At 36.2% G+C, this 19941-nt stretch overlaps 1 protein-coding gene across 1 annotated transcript in view; it reads right to left on the bottom strand.

Moving 5' to 3' along the window:
- Positions 1 to 19941, bottom strand: part of SLC6A5 (solute carrier family 6 member 5) — a 65307-nt gene that overhangs the window by 20156 nt on the left and 25210 nt on the right. The window contains exons 9-13 of the mRNA XM_088145834.1: positions 16068 to 16171; positions 12604 to 12728; positions 6842 to 6954; positions 5274 to 5405; positions 4547 to 4646 (exon numbers count right to left, since the gene is read on the bottom strand). Of these exons, the coding sequence (XP_088001960.1) occupies positions 4547 to 4646; positions 5274 to 5405; positions 6842 to 6954; positions 12604 to 12728; positions 16068 to 16171 (574 nt within the window). The remainder of the gene's footprint in view (positions 1 to 4546; positions 4647 to 5273; positions 5406 to 6841; positions 6955 to 12603; positions 12729 to 16067; positions 16172 to 19941) is intronic.

Raw genomic sequence — 19941 nt, 5'->3', positions numbered from 1 at the left:
AGTATGTGGACCTTCTAACTAAAATATGCAACCTGTCTCTACACTCAGCCTTTGAAGTTGAGGACTGGAACGTTGCCAATGTAACTCCAATTTTTAAGGGTTGGATCAATTCATGGAAATCATTGGGCTCATTGGCTATTAGCCTTGATGGCAGTCAGACTGTCTCTGAGGGCTTCCTTGTGCAGTTGGTTGGCCACTATGAGAAGAGACCGCTGGACTAGATGGACTTCTGTTTTTATGTTCTTAACCTAATTAGCTTTTGGGCCCAGACATGACCAGTCAGGTGTTGCCACAAGCTGAGACTGTTAAAGCAACTTTTTATATTCCAAGTCATACAAATAATCAAGGAAAAGGAGTGCAGAAAGATCAAACAGGACAAGGACAGATTATAAACTTTTTATCTAACTGAATCTGTGCATGAGATTCAGAGGATGGAACACAGATGGAATAAGTGAAAAGTAAAATTTGAAAAGGGAGTCAAGGCAAAACAAGCATGTACTCTTTAGATAAGGGAAGAATAAGAGTGATAAAAAGTCAGAGGGCAAAGACTGAACCAGGAAGATGGGTGGGGGGATTATGCTACTATCTCTCCATTTCTGCTCTGAATCTCTATTTCTTTATGAAACCTGCAATAATAATAGTACTGCATGGGGCTTGATCTTTTCTCAGTGAAAGAGATAAGAACAAGGTGCTCCTGACCATTTAACTCTCTTTCCTATATTTTAGTTTGTGGTTTATCAATTTAACATACAAGCAAATTGCATTTCTCATACATAACATACTCCCAATAATCCCAGGGCAGTCCGTGGAGTAAGAGAAGCAAAAAAGAAATACTTGAAATGCTGTATCAGAAGCAAGAACAGAATTCAGTTTTTAGCCACTCTAAGCACAAACATCTTATAGCTTTAAAGATACTCTTTTATGAGAGTTTCCACTTCCAACTAGGTCTGCAATGTGTTTCTATTACAATAAAATAGCACAAAGGAGCAATACAAATCTTACAAGCAGGTCCTAAAGTTGAAATGTCGCACAATATATCTAGTGAGTATTCATTTACAGTAAGTCAAATTGGAAGATGTAAAGAGAGCTGCCTGTCACTTTAATGTTTCCTTCTTGAGACATACAGCAGCATGAAATCACCCATTTTATAAACAACATCTGGTGCAGTGTTTCAGAATATTGCAGTTGCTGTTGTTCAAAGCCACAGGAGGAGGGGAAAAGCATTTTATCTCAGATCTATACACAATATAGTCCTGGTATGGATATTTCCAACTTCAGAATCTGAGATGTGTCACCAGCTGATTTATTTCTAAATCCTTCTCTTGGCTGAAGATACATATGTCTTTCATTGGTTCCCATGGAAACAATGTATGAGCATCATTTGGCTTTGGAAGGTGTTGTGAATAGTTATTTGTGGACTAATCTACAGTACTGGCAATTTTGTAGAAGGTGAAATCTTCTCACAAGCGATATAGGTTTATTTAGATATATTTCTCATTCCTCCTTGCAAAATAGCTGGAGTCTTTCAAACCATCCAATTCTAGTGATAATATGTTTGTTAAAGGAACATGTTGTTGACCTACCTATACTATACTATACTGTACTGTACTGTACTGTACTATACTATACTATACTATACTATACTATACTATACTATACTATACTATACTATACTATACTATACTTCTGGGCCACTATTATGAAAGGTCAAGGATTTCAACTTCTATCATTGTCTGATCCCACTATGTAATGCTAATATGAATAGGGCAGTCGTTCCTACATGCTGATGCTGTTTCTGGAAATTTCAATGGATAAATGAGTCCAAAAAACTGCAGCTGAATCCAAAAGATTTTGTTGGATTCTTGATGTTCTCTGAGCTAGGTAATAAAACATCTGCAGGAAAACAACCAAGCTCAAAGATATTTGGATATTTGCAGAAGTATCTTAGTATGTGTCTATGTAATTATTATGCTTGGCTAAGGAGGCTCTCCTCTACAGCCCACTATTAGGTCTTGTACTTCACACAAAATAAAGAACACACTCTCAACTCATGTACCTCCTTCTTAGAGATCTGGCCAACACTGATTTTATTTCATATAACAACTTATATAAGGTTTGGAAGTTACTGGGTGCAGCTTAATGTATTTCATTTTGTTTATCAGGGATTTTTAATGAATCCTGCAGAATTGTGTCCTGAGTACTATGATATAGTATGGGAAAGGCCTATTTAAATAAATATATTCATGAAAGGAACTAATTGTATCCTACTTGGGCCTACAAATCTGTTGAAAATTACTTTGCTGCTCAGCCAGAGCAACTTATCACCTGGCCAGTGAATAAGCTGTTTTTAAATTCTATTTCCTTTCTTCCTGGCTCAGTTACCTATTTGTCTTTAAACCTCCCAGGCATTACACTTGATTTTTCCTTCATAATTATTTGCTGGATGCACGTGACTAAGAAAACTCTGCCTATTTAAATCAGGAACTTCTTGACTTCGGCTTAGGGAGAAGTACCCCATTCATTCACAAAGCATCATCTGCTATAATGGCAAAATGTAGATCAGTATAGTTATGTGTAAAGGATGAATTTACATCAAAGTGCTCCTGGAATCAACAAACAAATTAGCATGCCACACATTTTTCACACTAGAGATCATTTTTTAACAGTTAAAATAAAACTGTTAGCATGGAAGATAGATACAATGGCTATCAGAATCTTCCAATTTAGTAGCAGTATACCATCAGGTAACATCCAATAACTGGTACTAGAGAACAAACTGTTCTGCTTGGCCATTGTGTCAACACCCTTGGTCTTATTTTGCAGGTCTTCTTATAACAATGAAATTCCATGAAGGTACCAGATTCTAAATTGCAGCCAAAAGCCTCACCTAGAAATCCTGTTCTCAACATCCATACTTGACTAATTATAACTCTCCTTAACATTGGAAGATGACAACAGACATTCATTCTAACATTCATAACATACTCTTTATTGACATCCCTATTGACTTTTATCTCACTAAACAAAGCAGTATTATTAAGTGCCATCAGTCTCTTCAGGAGAAGAGGATGCTACTGTAACTAGTGGATAGGAAATTGCTTTTTCCAAAAAAGATCTGGTCACACTGGATGACGTAAAACATCTTATGGCATTATATACAGGGGAGGATCATCATAACAGAATAATTATATTTATGCAAAGAACATATATATGGAAATCACACTTCACTTTTAAAGTCATAAATATGCTATGGATTTTAGTAACTGGACTGTTCTATGATAGTCCAACCAAATTAAATAAACTTGATTTCTAGCTTAGCTGAATACCAGTGCTCCCAGTCTATACAATGCATGCCTGTTTGTATTCAGAAACTCTGCTTTCCAAAAATGATATATGATCAATTCATACTTAATTGCAAAAAGAATTGTCTTAACTGAAGTACCTGCAAGAGCAGGGATGGCCACATTTTTATAGCCAGAGGAAATACCTTTTTAAATAGGTAATATTTACAGTTATGCAGTTGGGCAGGGGGGAATTACATGATGGCATCGTCCAAAAGAACACACCTGAATTATGCAGGCTTTTTATTGGAGAGGGTTGCATTTTCTTTTTTAACCCAGTCAAAATAGGCATGAAAATCCTATTGGGCTATGAGCCTCAGTTCACTAGAAAAATTCTACCACCAAAAATCAGAAATTTGCTACCAAATTTGAGCATCAAAATTCTTGAGACTCCACCAAAAACACAAGTGGGGCTAGAACCACATCTGGTCCACAAGATACACACTTCTATCCTAGAGAAAAGAGAGGTTTGAACTTTCTTGCAACTCATGATAACTCATATTTTCTGTGAGTAAAGCTTGGGTGATTCTCTGTAACAGATGGGAGCATTAGAGGGATGAGAAATCAGTAACATTCTCATCTCATCTCCACTGGCAGGATCATGAAGACTCCATTGATGGAACAAGTCCTTCCATTTGGAGACAGCAATTAACCTATTGCACTGGTTATAATTCCGTTGTTGTTACAACTTTGTATTATCTATAAATGCATATGTATAATTACAACCTCAAATATGCCATCGTTCTTAAGTCAAGTAATCCAACTGAAATATTTATGTGGACTGGCCTTGAAAATCACATGCAATAGATTAGCTTGTAATCATTCTCGGAACCCCAATCTTGACTACTGCAACCCTACATACTTATTTGAGAGCTATGTCAATTAATGCAGACTATATGCTTCATTATTACTTTTACATATCTTATTAAGTCATACTCACATTAATAATAACAACTTGCTATCTGTAACAGTTTATTTACTAACCAAATCAGTTTTGCTATGATTTAAACAGAACTAAACATTTTACTTGATGGAATTCCTGAAAATATTTGGTCAGATACTCTTAGATGTACATTTTGAAATGTTAATGAATAACATTCATTTTTAAAACTTTCGTTTGTGGAATTAGCTGTTCCTTATCAATATCCCATTTTTATATATACGGACTATTTGTATAACCTAGGGATAACACATCCTTTGCTTACCATAAATGTACGAAATGCCAACAAGTTCAAAGATGGCTATTATAACAAGAGAATAAGATGCTGCATAGGTGTCCACAAGCTGCAACATGTACATCCCACCCTAAAATTAAAAACAAATAATTACTAACAGAAATGCCACCTGCAGTTAGGACACAGTCAGCAGGAACCCAACTAACAGTTTCAGTAAGAAAAAGATGCAGTTACTGCTATTTTGTCATCAAGCCTCATCTCACTATGAAAATACTCTATGAGCTATAATTATAGAATTTTTCAAGAATGTAATTTCCACCTCACTTTTACAACAAAATGGGCAGAGGGGTGGCCAAGATGGAATGAATATCAATTAGGCTTTATAACCTGGCAGAGTTCTGCTATTTGGAACTAGACATACATACACTAGACGCAAAGAGAAGAGGACATTAGCTGTACAACATCTTTGAGATACTTGAAGAATGTGAAGAAAATGGAGACTGTAAATCTAACAGATCTATAAATTTTATCTGGGTGGCTCTGCTCCAGCCCTTATTCGGTCCTTCCACTAATGGTAAATTACATCTTTAGAAATGTCCATATGCTTGACAGGGCCTTCAAAACGGCCATATGTGTTCGTGGCTAGTGAAACTTCTCTTCAGATTTCACTTCCTGTGAAGTTAATATACTCATAGAGCTGATTTTACTAATTGTAGGATCAGCTTAAACAACACAAATAATACGATAATATGTTTACCTGAGTGATCATAGGAAAACCCATGATGAAAAAGGAAATGCAGCATCCAAGGGTGAATAATGGCTTGTGGGTACGTAAATACTTTGGAAATTCATCTGAAACAGATGTCACTATCGTTTCAATAGTGGCAAACTGGGAAATGCCAAAGAAGACAAAAAATAAATAAAGCAGTAGCAATCAGTGAGTGAAACAACCATTCTAAAAATACATCTTGTTACTTTGAACATCACCTAATTCACCCTTTAAGGAAAATTCATCCCTTCACCAAACTGTTTCTCCCTTGCACATTTAATACTTTACAGATAAAAAATAGGCATGAATAAGTAATATTTCATGACAAGCCTAAGTAAATATTTTTAAAGGAAAATATTCTTTACGTAGTGCAGATCATTCATTACAGTAGGAGGTTAAAAAAAAAAGGATGAAGAAGTCATGGGTCATTCAAATGATCTACTGAAGCAGTTTTCATCTAAAGCATTAGCTATCCAACTTTGCCAAACTTTTATATATATATATATATATATATATATATATATATAAAATTTATATCACCGCCCAACTCCCCCACAAGGAGGGACTCTGGGCGGTTCACAACAAAACAATTTAAAATCAATAAAAACATAAATAATACAGTATAAAATACAATTATTAAATATAATAAAATCCAAGCGATGGTGATATTATTTCAGCCTGTGACCAGATAATATCGGTGAAAGGTAAGACTAGGGAACCAGCCCCCCCCAAAACTGACTATTCCCATCCCCACCCCTGATTCTTCTTGATCTTTTATCATTCTCTATGTTTAGAGCAATAATTCATGCCCATATATCACCCTACTTTCTCAAGTTTGATCTAAATGCCTTTTAAAACCTTCCATTCTTCCACATTGCTTCTGTCCTTGTTTGGACTCATTTCAGTTTATCTCTGGCCCAGTTCAAAGCATGTGGGTTATATGCTCCATACAGTTCTGATTAATGTTCATTGACCCTCTTTCTATATATCAGTTTAGCAACTGACTGTAATTTGATAATTAAATTCTATAGGGACACAAGCTATTATGTATTTGTGAACCAAAGGCAATTATAACAATCTCAAAATAAACTTTGGTTCTAAACCTGTATAAATGAATTCAGCATGACTTACTTCTAAATAATATGTATAGCATCATCAGTTGTATGCTTATTTTATCAGAAAACGTGCAGGATTGCAATTACTTATATTAAAATATTAATTTATTTTATTTATTTATTTATTTATTTATTTATTTATTTAGTAAACTTGTCCCCGCCCATCTCTCCACAATGGGGGACTCTGGGTGGCTTACATCAAATTAAAATCATAAATACATGATTAAAAGTTATTAAAAAAACTACCACACTTACAGAGATAAAAAAGATTAAAAGATCCAAGAGGCCAATAGAGGCCACACCAGGCCACTAAGAGGTTAGCCAACCCCATTTCTGACATCCTCCCTCCTCGCCCCAGGCCAGATAGCAGAGCCAATGTACTGTGGACACGCTGAACCTTTAATGAACAAACAGGAAGGTATATAAAAAAGATACATTTACCATTGTGTCCAATCCAAGTGTAAGAAGCATCAAGAAGAAGATTATAGCCCAAAATGGTGAAAGTGGAAGCCTAGTTAAGGCTTCAGGATATACCACAAACGCAATGCCAGGGCCTAGAATCCAAAACAAAACAGACAGAAATCATATTGATAGCTTAAATAAGCATCATCCTTTGCATTTATGGGTCAAACAGAAGAAAAAATCCATTTCAATTTAAGATGACAAAATTTAGAAGTCAGTTACCTACGTTCCAGTTGAGTAGTGTATTATAGAGTCACAGAATCTACTACTACAATCATGCATTTTGAGCCCAAGGAATCTCCAGAAAATCTAGCTTTTCACAGAAAAGGGAGGGCAAAGACCATTATTAGAAAAGCAGGGATTTTGCTATGCCTATTAAATACAAATATGCCCTGCTTGTGCAACAGAATGGGATAGAGTGAAATATTTTTGGTATGTGTTTGTGACCCTTCAGAGTAAACCATATTTTATTTTATCTTATTGATATCAAACTGCAGCATAGAAGCACAACTCTCTTTAATATATTTGTCTTCTTAACTGCCCTCACATGTTTCATTTACTGTGTCTGAACTTTTCCCCTATGATTTTGATGTACTATACCAGAAATAGGGACATTGGTGCCATCCCAAAATTTTTTTACCACAAATCCTGAACAATGGTTGGTTTGGCAAAGCTACTGTAATGGGTGTTTAAAGTCAAAACATCTGGTAGGCATTATATTTCCTTTCCTGAGCTACTCTGTAATATACCAGTGCCAGTTTATTTTAGCAATGCCAGATTTAATTTCACAACCATTATATACTTCCCAAAATGATGGGAAACTCTCGTCAAACTTAAAATACTGCTTGAAGACTTTTTTATTATTACTGGTATGATGCAATGCAAGAGGCTGTCTTTAAAGCCTGCTATTAACGGGGAGTTTTTTCTTGGCATGAAGGCTTAGGGGATGTTATATATTCATGAACATACTCTTTCATCTCCTGATTAAAGATTTTTTCTTGACTACTACAGATAAAAATGCTGCTTGCAGTAGCTTCTTGAGTTTGGAAATTAAATTAAGGAATCAAAATAATGAGTTTCTAGAGTTCATCGTACTGTGGGAAAACCTAATTGCAGGAAATGAAACTGCAAATCTCCCTTGATTGGGATCCTTTAAATTAATTTCATGGGGAGATGAAGGTTATGACCACTGAGAGTTAGACATAGATAAGGGCAGTTGTTGGGCTTCAACACCCATCTGGAAAAAGACAAACCTTGCCCTTTTATAAAATTAACTCATGATTTAAGCAACAGTTCAAATAGCACCTTACAGTATTGGAATAACTGGAAGTTTCCCTTTGGGACTGCCATCTTATACAAATATCCACCAAATTTGGTTATTTGGCACCTCAAATTTGCCATTTTAAAATACACATTTTTTAGGCTACTAAAACCCATCGGCAGCCATTTTTCCTGTCGCCATACTACAGAGAAACACTGGGCCTTGAGAAAAGGTTGCTTCATGTCTGCTTTCATTCTCTCAGCTTCCAAGCTTCTGTATCACTGGAATTCAAACAGGTTTAGTTCTGTCCTAGAGTTCTTATCCTTGGGCAAATTGTATTGTGCTTGTTTTGAATCAAAAGCCCGCCTCATCAGGTTGTTTGGAAGTTTTAAACTTTAATATATAACGTTTTCATCAATACAGCTGTGAAGTTCTTTGGATTCTGATGCATGATTTTTGGAATAGGAGCCAATGGTTTACAGGGTTGCAAACAGGTGCTACATTTGAACTCTCAAGTGTTCTGAAGCACCTTTAGGAGACTGAATCTAAAGCTTTGTATAGCTATCACCACAATCATCAAAACTCTCTTGGGGTTTTATCTCCTACCTGACATCCCAGAGGTTTTGAAGCAGCTTACAAACATTTCTAATACAACAACCTAGACAAGAGTCATTGGGAGGAGCTAAGATATAGGTGTTGCACTGCGCTCCTGTGTATGTCAGTTTAAAAGAAAGAACCATTGAGTTTGATGGGGCCTTACTCCCTGAAAAGCATAAACAAAATGTTTTATGGTTTATTTAGCATTTAATAATACTGTTTAGTAACTGATCAGATGAAATGGATTTGTTTAGATAAGTCAGTTTAGGAAGAGGCATCCACATTTCTTCACATAAAATACAACTCTTAGAAACCACAGCATCTGGATGGAAAGCTTGTCTAAAATGAATAATACACATTTGTATTACATAAAGAAACATGGTACCCCTTTCAAGAAATGAGTTGCAAATCGGGGGGAGGGCGGAGCTGGCGTCGCGGCGATACGGCGGGCGATCCTGGGCTTCCAGGATGGCAGCCGATATCTCCTCCCCCGGACGGTCCCGATGGACCTAAGCCGTCCCGTAGAGATGGCGATCGCAAAGGGCACGTCCCGCGGATCTCAGGGACGCCGCAAGTCCCAGATTGATCCGGGGAGAAGCTCTTGAAGCCGGCGGAGGAGAGCCAGCCAAAATGGCTGCGAAAGCCGGGGCAGCTCCAAAGGAAGAAGGAAGAGAAGGGTGTCAACTGGGTGAGATGGACTTTTACTATTTAACTATTCTTAGAGAACACCTTAAGTAACTTAAAGAGATTTTTAAAAGTGAAGAAAAGTGGATTAAGCGGCGAGATCGAGCCTTATAAAAAAAGGGGGGGAATATTTTTTTTTTTCAACTTTCCCTTTTTAGTGGATTTGGCAAGATGTTTTTCTCTTAAAAAAATATATTTTTAACTGGATTGGCTTTTTCTTTTTAATACTCAATAACTTTTTATTTTAAGCCTTTTTTTTTACTAAGATTTCTTTATTGTTGTAAGAAATTTATACTTTTTGATTTTGAAATGGGGAAAGTGGAGTTAAGAGAAAGTAAATGAAAGAAAGTTGCACTGCCATCTAGAGGCTCGACATAGTGCTTTTTTTCTTCTATTGTGACGCATGCTCAAGGACCCTGTGCTTTCTAAAAAGATAGTGGGATGTGCATGTTTATACAGGTGCCATCCGTAACTATAAACAAGAAAGTGGAGTTGAAAGCGATTTTGAAAATATCAAGATGGAAAGTTTGAGCTAGTCACAAGAGCCCTGATTAGTGGCAGTAGCTCTTCTTTCTGCTAGAAGCTCTGCTTTGCTCTCCACTCCCCCCTCAGTTGGATTTTTTTTTAAAGAGACTTAGTCTTTTCCCTCCTCTTAATTTTTTTCTCCTCTTGCTTTTTTTTTTTTCTTATTTTTGGCAAGAACAAAGATAAAGAATCCTTTGACTCAATGAAGGTTTATCAAGATTATAAACTATACGAGAAACACAATGCAGAAAAAGATCTCTAAACTATTGAGGATGACTATAAAAAACTGGAAGAAGAGCTGCAGAAATTCCCGCAAAAAAAGAAAAGAAAAAAAGATACTAAAGCTAAAATGGACTTAATTAAACATAAAACGGGATCAATGGAAAAGGAAGAAATAGTACAAGAAATCAGAAACATTAAACAGAATTATTGTGGTTAATTAACTGATAAATGAAGAGGGACAGACTTGTTCTTGGCACTGAGGGTGAGAAAAAGATTATACAAGATTATAATGGAAAATCGTACTAAAAGAATGCACAAAAAGAAGAAGTAAAACAATATTGAAAGAAACTACTTCAGATGTTTAAAGAAAAACGAGGGGAATACAACAATGATGGAACTGACAGAAGCTTCAAAAAGCAGAATGTTTGAAAGGACATTTATTATTGCTTTCTCTTATCCAATAATATAGAAAAAGGAATAAACAGCTAGATACTTTGGGATATTGAATGAAAAGGGTGAACTTAAAATTATGCAAGCGCTGGAATAAAGTATAAATCTGAGATATATAGTTAAAAATTGTATTTGATTCTAAATATTTTAAGAGATTAGACATTTACATATGGTTGAATATAGTAACATATAGATTTTAAACTAGAGATATTTTTGTTGAAACATGTAGTGAAGAATCTGGTTAGAACTGTAACCCGGTTAGAACTGTAACTGATATTGTAACTGATACTGGTTAGAACTGTAACTTTCAAGAATTGGAAAAATTAAAAATTACTTATGCAGGAGGAAGTTATTGAAAATTATGAAAGGTGCAGAGATGAGTTAAACTGAGATTTGAAATTAGAGTAAGAAGATAAGTAACTTGTTTTTATTAATGATTGGATGAGAAAATATAGTAATGTAATGGATTAGGAAACTTTATAATAGAAATTTGATATTAATTATTATATATATACACATATAATCGATAGATGGAAATGTATTACTAATCCTATTGAAAGTTAAAATCTCTTGTAATAAATGATTTTATAGATTAGCTATGAATGATTAATAATTGTTAATTGATAAGTATACAAGTATATTTTGAATAGATGATATGAGAATTTAAGATTATGAAAGGGGCACCAACGAGTTGGTAACTGGTTGACACACGCTATAAAATGGAAGATGCTCTTTTTTTATGCCTTTTTATGGTTTTGTTTGTCCATGTATGTTTTGTGTTTGTTGTAAAAATAAAAAAATATTAAAAAAAAAAAAAGAAATGAGTTGCAAATCTAACATGTTACTCTCACAAAATGCACAATTTTTGCATGTAATGTGTAATGTCATGCAGGTATATACACATTTTCCCCTGGACTTCATGGTTAATTTGCTGAATTATGGATCATTGCAGATTTCAGAGCAAATGGCTGCAGCATGGAATCTCTTTATACACTCTTCTGCTGCTGCTGCTGCTGCTGAGATATTTAACAGAGGCACAGAAGGAGCATGTGTTTACAAGCATTCCAGCTTGGACTGGATAAGCAATTTTTAAACTAGATCTTCAATATGAAAAGTCCCCAATGTTTGCACCTACTAGATGAACTATTATTAAGTGCAGGAAGATATCATAGGAGTCCAAAAGGAACAAGCAAGCCCATAAGACAATTATCCCATTAGTCAACAATTTATAGCTTAACTGAGAAAAACATTATTAAATGTATGTACATTATCAAGATCATTTGCAAACTTTAAAATTCGAATTACATTTCAACCTCTTGGGTTTGAGAGCAAGAATAGAAGAATCAATTACCACTGATAATCTTCAGCCCAACCCTAACAGCTTGTATAAATAAGGTAATCATATTTTGTCTCATTGCACTAAACAGTCCAAGGAATTGTATGCCTTAAGAAAGGATTATGATCTTATATGGTGAGCCCTGTCAATAGGTGCAGTAAGACAACCCCTGCAAGTTATAAATGGGGAAGTGGGACTTTGAATTGAGCTTGAAGCATGGTGACTTCATGGACACACCTATGTAGTTTCCTTAGCAACCATACAAAAGTAGTTTGCTTCTTCTTTCAGGATTTTTTTTTCCCACTGACCTATAAATGTAAAATTTCCAAGTGGGAAAAAATGGGGGACCTGTTACTCTTCATCACTGATTTTTCTGTTGCCTGCAGAGGAGGTGAAGGGAACGATCTCACCAGTGACAGTCTGAGTGGCTTCTGTACAAAGGAAAGGGAGGTGTGCCATGTTATCCTTTGACTTAGGCAGCAACCATTTTTATAGTACTGTATATTTATCAGGTCCACCAAGTTGTACCATTTTGCCCAGATGCCTCATGTGTTCTAATTAATAGGTATATGCAGGACATCTTGCACAAAAGAAAGAGCAAAATCAGTATTGCCGAATAGTGCATCATTCAAAGCCCATGTTTACATGAAAAACAAAAGGTCCTACCTTGGTCTGCAACATCTTCAATATTCACTTTGAGCTCATTTGCCATGAATCCAATCACTGAAAAGATGACAAAGCCTGCAAATATACTTGTGGCACTGTTGGTACAAGTTACTATCAAGGTGTCCCTGAAGAAAGGAGGACAAAAGAAAATATATTTACCAGATTTGTTTTACTGAATAGTAACAGTATAGTAGGTAATGTATACTGAGTATATAATTATAATGTCGTGGTGGTGAAATACCAATATTTAGTAGGTATGATATCAAAATGTATTTATTTATTTATTATTTATTCATTCCATCTGTATATAGCTACCCATCTCAACAACTGAGTCTGGGCAGCAAACAATATTAAAATAAAATAAAAACAATAACAATCAGGGTCAGGGCTATCCTGATCTCCAGAGGGAGAATGTTTCATAGGGCGGGTACTACATCAGAAAAGACACTCCTGTGCCCTGCTAACTGGCATTCCTTAGCCAACAGGATCCGAACCATGCCCATCCTGCCTGACTGGATTGGACTGGATAAGTACAAACAATTGAGGAGAGATGCTCCTTTAAATAATCCAGTCCCAAGCCATGAAGGGCTTTAAAAGTGACAACCAGCACCTTGAATTGAAATCGGAATCACACCAGCAGTCAATGGAGCTCACGAAGTAGTGGTGTTACATGCCCCAAGTAACTGGCAGCATTTACTACCTGTGCTACCATATTCTGCACCAGTTGAAGCTTCCAACTGCTCTTCAAGGGCAGCCCCACGTAGAGTGCATTGCAGACAAGAAGTCCCAGGGGCATGAGTGACAGTAAGAAGGTGTCCTGGTTCAGGAATGGGTGCAGCTGGCACACAGCCTAAAGGTGTGCTTATTCCAAATAAGAACAACCCCCCCCCAAAAAGCTAAGCTAATAAAAATAATTTAATTCACCTACTAATACAGACATCTTACAACATGGATCTGATACTTCTAGAGACAATAATTCTAAGACAGTGATCACTAATCACTGATTTCATTGGGTATTCTTTACATATGATTAAGTCTGGATTCAATCCAAAGTTTTTCACGGTTAGCAGCAATAGCACAAAGACACAAAAATCTGAGATTTTAAAACAGGGAAAACAATAACTCTGTCTTCACAATGCCTAGTGCAAAACTTCACTATGCCTAATACAACATACAGTTTAGGTGGACCCTATCAAATAATGGAACTGCCCACTTATAGGCCTTTAAGATGAAACTTCCAAGTGAAGTTTTTGGAAGAAAAACCACATTATGTTACATGACCAAGAAAACATTTGAGGTTAAATAGTGTGTTCTTATAGTGAGTTCAGTTTTTCCCAGTCTTGTATCTTCTTCATAAAGTTGTTCAATTTAAACACAACTAGAGGGCACCAGATTGGAAATAGTGCTTTAGATGTTACTTCTGAATGCTGAAACTCTGGATTCAAATGTCTAATCAGCATCCCATTACTAAACTGCTTCAAGAACAAACTTTTTCTCTACAGAAAAAAAGTAAGATGCACACACATAGTAAATCACTGAACAGAACATTCAATCTACATAATAATTACCTATGTAGTTAATTACCTATGTATTACTAATACTTATAAAAGATAGATGTCCAACAAAAACACTTAACTTGCAGAGAGCTTTAAGACTGATCACAGAAAGTGTGAGGCTGAGTTTGTAAGGGGATTGAGAAGAGTTAGCTAGCTAGTACTTTGAAAACTCAGAAGTTCAGGTCACACCGGTCCAAGGCAGGGGCTGATCACACAATACTTCTTTCCCCAGTGATTATTTTAAAACATATGTTGGCTTCAGTGGAGTTAATGCCTACCACAGTTCCATGTTGGTGTAGGCTAGGGCTGACATACCAAAGCTACAAATGTTTGGAGAAAGGGTTATTTACTTGATTTGATTTGATTTGATTTGATTTGATTTGATTTGATTTGATTTGATTTGATTTTTGGCCTGCTGCAATCTCATGCAAAATGCACAGGTGATGTTACTCACAGGCTCTTCAAAAGAACTCTGCTTTTAATAAGTTCCTAAAAGCTACCACTAAGGAGGCCGTTCTGATTTCAGTGGACAATGCATTCCATAGTGTCAGCATTGCTATGGAGAAGCAGTGCTTTCTAACTTCGGCTCCCCTGACGTTTCAGAAATGTGGGACAACATAGAGCCCCGTCCTACAAGATCTAACAGGTTGGGCCAAATCCAGTTAGAGGAGGTAGACCCTCATATACCCATGTGCCAAGTCACAAAGGGCTTTACAGTTTTAACACCAGCACTTTAAATTGCACTCAGAACTGAACTGGTAACCAGTGCAGGACCTGAAATATTTGTATATTTCAGGGCAGCCTCATGTATAGCACATTGCAGTAAACCATGCGGGTGGTGATGAGAACCTGGGTTACTGTCACTAACTCCCGCTGCACCAGTCAAGGACACGTAATGGTGTATCAGCTGAAGCTCTACCATGGGCTCTATCTGCTATTTAAACAAGAGCCGTGAGTCCAAAGGATTCCCAAATCATGAACCTACTCCTGGAACAGATAGTGTCTGTCTCTCCGAGGACCTAACTAGTACTAAAGGAGATGTATGAACAGCAATTCTGTCTTGCTTGGGTTCAGTTTGAGCCTGTTCTCTTCCATCCAGACCTGCATAGCTTCTAGGCCCCAGGACAACATATCAACAGCATCTCCCCTACAGAGCTGGGGTAGTGATATATAATTATACATACCTACCTAGAGAGTAGAGAGAAGGAAGGAAGATCAGTTTCTCAGCAGTTAAAGCATTGTTTTCAGTTATATATGAGCTTACCAATTAAATTATATCAAACATTCCATTCTTATGACACTAGAAGCTTTTTATTTATCTGAATTTGGAATTAATGCAACTACCAGAATTGTTACTATGCTACTGATACCGTAAAGGTAATGGTACAGTAAATATAGCGGTGAAAAATGCAAATTATCTCTGCCGCTTCAGAATGTTCCTGACCTATTTCTCAATTACAAAGCTTTCTTTAAAAGAGATTACCCTTGTGCTATATTTCACACTGCTACGCTTGATTCCTGACAATCCCCTAGATTGCTTTCAACCCAGCCTGTTTCTAATTAGGGTACCCTTTCAGAAGGAAGTAGGACACGCTAACTCCAGAAGTCTAATGGTCTTTGAAGTAGGGCTATCAGATATGGGGTGCAAAGAATGATACAACCACTAGATGGCAACAAAGAATTTGTTTTTTCTAACTCTTGGCTGCCATCCTGTCCTCTGGATGTTGCAGCTCAGGTCTGCTACCCTTACTTTGAAATCCTGAGGACAGATTGATCCTATACATGCAGATAATAGTGATGGCATCAGACTTAGTTCCAGAGATCCCTGGATTCATCTTTGCCATCTAATTTTCCATCTAATAATCTAAACTAGGAAAGCGTTGGTTTTGCTGAACGTATGCGACTTACCTGTATAGGTTGTTATGGAATTTGTTATAGGAAGACAGAGTAATCAGACCACCCCATGCAGCAGATAAAGAGAAAAATATCTGAGTAGCAGCATCTTTCCACACCTTAAAAAAAGATCAGTAAAGAAAATTAGGATAAGTTTTTTTTTTTAAATAAAGTAATAAAAACAGTTAATGTGATTGAATAAGGCTATCAAACATGCTATATGTAAATTGTGTGGCAGGCAGTACAATGAAGCAGGCTGCTTCCAATAGGAGAATTCAGGAATTACCTGCAGGAACTTACATCTGAATGATGCAATGTGATTTTCTGAATTGCCAGATCGGGCAAGAGGGATGTCTTGAGTCTGCATTGATAAGTGGCGTCACGAATTACACTAGATGGATATTCAAGCAAATATTTCTATCTGGAAGTAAATGTTATTTAACTGGAATTCTATAAGCATTGGGAATCATGCATATATCTCAGAATAATTTTGAGCTGTGGTGAAACAAATATTTACCTACTAGAGGATAGAATATATAAGAAAGTTATACATATCCCTGCATGCTGTGCAAAGTGAACAGTATCTGGGTTCACCCAAAAGAAATTAAACTCTTATTACCTACTTGCTAATATTTCAGCTGCTGCTGTTAAGCAGTATCATGCATGTGAAACCAACACAGGGCTTGAAAAGGTAAAGAAAAGCATAAATGCTGTTCTCATGGCTAAGGAATCTGATTATTTTGAGATATATGCATGATTCCCAATGCTTATAGAATTCTAGTTAAATAACATTTACCTTGGAGTTAATTTATTTTACTTCCAGATAGAAATATTATTTATTACACATACTTCTATATTGCTTTTTAATTTTTATGTCTTAATGCAGTTTCAAAATTGAATAATAGAATCATTAAAACAGTCACCCATAATGCAGAGTTATCAAACAATAAAACAAATAAAATCCATATTATTAGAAGTGATAATATAACCTTGGCAGATAAATCAGTAAATTATATAAAAAGCTGAGGCTAATAAAATAATTTTAATCCAATATCTAAAATTCATCTAGGTAGTACCAGGCAAAACTCTCTAGGGAACAACACTAAGGAGAAGAACACATATTTGATCATCACTTGCCTAATTTTCAGAGGATGTGGTAGCTAAAAAATATGCTCCACAAACAGTTTTTACAATTAAAAACATGCATACGGAAGAAGAAAATATTTCAGATACACAGGGCCCAGATCAAGAAATGGTTTAATGATTAAAATTAGTACTGTGAATTGTACCCAGTAAATGGGCATATTTTTATAATGCTGAAAGATATCTTATATAAACTTCAAAGGCAGCTTCCTATAGTCCTCTATAGTAGCCATTCCATATATTATCAGGGCACATATGACATATCAGTAGCATATTTATCTCTCCCTCACTTGACACTAGAGATCAATTATAATGACAAACCAGATCTTCCTCTTCTTTGAGTTTCTATTTAAGACAAGGTTGTGCAGGCTGTCCTGCTGTGCTGCCTTATCATGGCAGGGGGGTGTTCCTGGAAGGGGTGAGTGAAGAACACCAGTAGCAGATGCCAAAGGTATACACTCCCACCAGGGTCATCCAAAGTATGAGGTCATCTCAGCTGTCCAGATAAAGCAAGCAGACACCTATATTGGACAGCAGCAATACAGGAAGACACTGGAGCAGATGATCACTTTGGTGACAACAGTAAACCCATCAATTAATATGCAGGAAAAGGCAATGGTAAGCCACTCCAAGATTTTTATCAAGAAAACCACATGACTAGAAAATATAAAATGATTGATGAAATAGTGCCGGATGATGGGCCTCTCAAGCCGGATGGCACTCAATATGCTAATGAGGAAGAGCTGAGGATCTTTTGGAGATCTAATGGTGTTTATGAAGTGGCTAGATTAAAGCCTTTGAGATGTCTAGTTGCTGATGTTGCTATACACAAAAAGAAAATCCAAAGCTGCGAAGACAGAATTACTGTGGGAACATGGAACATAAGAAGCATGAACGCAGGAAAGCTCAACACAGCGAAAGATGAAACAAAACAACTAAAACTTGACATCTTAGGCATCAGCAAATTGGCATGGACTTTTGCCACAAACAAATATGTACATGGACATCAACAGATGGAGTGCACAGAAATCAAATTGACTAAATTATATCTTAAAGAAGGTAGAGGAGCATCAAAACATGTCCAGGTGCTGACTGTGGAAAAGATCACAAACTGCTCATGTACAAGTTGCAAGTTAAGCTAAAGAAAAAGAAAGCCAACCAGCTTCCACAATATGACCTTGAGCATATACCCACCATTTTCAAGGAGAATATCAGGAAACCCTTTGAAGTCCTAGATCTCTTTGATAGAGAACCAGAGGAACTGTGGAAAAGCTTAAAGAAGTCATTAAGAATGAATGTGAAAAGAGAATGCTAAAGATGAAGAAACAGAAGAAATCAAACTGGATGTCGGGACAAACTGTAGAAACTGCCAAAAAGAAATGCCAAAGCCAAGAAAGACAAAAATCTCAGAAAGGAACTTAACAAAGAGTTTCAGAGAGCTCTTAGAAGAAACAAGAAGCAGTATTACAACAACATCTATAAAGACATTGAAGATGGAAACAGACATGGAAAAACAAGGAAAGTCTTCCAAAAGATCTCTGAACTCAGAAGGAGGTTCCAACCCCAAACTGGTATGCAAAAAGACTCTAACAGATGAACAGTAACTGATTCAAAGAAAATAAAACAAAGATGGAAAGAATTGTGTTCTGAAATACAGGTAGTCCCCAAGTTAAGAACGCCTAGTTTAAGGACAACCCATAGTTAAGAAAGGAGCCTATTATAGCAAATTTCGAGTTAAATACACAATGATTATAGAAAAATTCAAGTTAATTACACAATACTACTTATTTCCGGCTCACATACAAATCTGATTTAAGGTGTCAACATCCAAGACACCTTAGAACATATTCCCTACTTACAAGAACCTCTAGTACTAGAAGATGTAGTTAGATTAGCACTCTGGTCATTACCAAGTAGGAAGGCTACAGGAGCTGATGGAATACCCACTGAAATATGGCAAGCGACAGAAGAAGAATCAGTAAAGGTTTTAACTAAGCTATGCCACAAAACTGGAGAACAATACATTGATCTACCAATTGGAAGAAGCCAATCTACATTCTAACACCAAAAAAGGGAGACTTAACAGATTGTGCAAACTATCGTACACTATTATTATAATGCATTATAATATATTATAATTGTAATATATTATTACAATATCCTTAATTCCACACACCAGCAAAATAATGCTTAAGATTAAACACAAATTAGAGCCTTACATGGAAAAGGATATGCCAGGTGTTTAAACTGGTTTTAGAATGGCCAACGAACAAGAGACATTATTGCTGATACATGCTGAAAAATATAATTGAGAAAGCCAAAAAAATACCAAAAAGAAGTCACTATGTGCTTAATTGATTATAGAAAAGCCTTCGATTGTGTCAATCATGTCAATCTGTGGAATGTGCTTAGTATGAACAGAACATGATGAAACAGACTGGCTCCAGGTCAGCAAATGAGTGAGGCAAGACTGTACACTCTTCCCTTATTTATTCAACCAATATGCTGAATATATATTAAGGGAAGCTGGATTGGAAGAAGATGAATGTGGTTTTAAAACCAGGGGAAGAAACATCAATAACCTGCACTATGCTGATGACACTACTCTGACAGCTGAAAATGCAAATGATCTGCAAGCTCTTGTAATAAAAGTCAAGAAGCACAGTGGGGAAAAAAATGTAAAATTAAACATAAAGAAGACTAATGGCAACAGGTACAACAGCCAGCCTTAGATGAGGCAATGAAG

This window comes from Python bivittatus, unplaced genomic scaffold, assembly GCF_059951505.1.
Source record: "Python bivittatus isolate LINGU-HERP-01145 unplaced genomic scaffold, Pbiv_v1 ctg000480_np1212, whole genome shotgun sequence".
NCBI classification, from domain to species: Eukaryota; Metazoa; Chordata; class Lepidosauria; order Squamata; family Pythonidae; genus Python; species Python bivittatus.
Note: the sequence above shows the minus strand (reverse complement) of the source record. Positions and strands in the feature narration are given on the sequence as shown.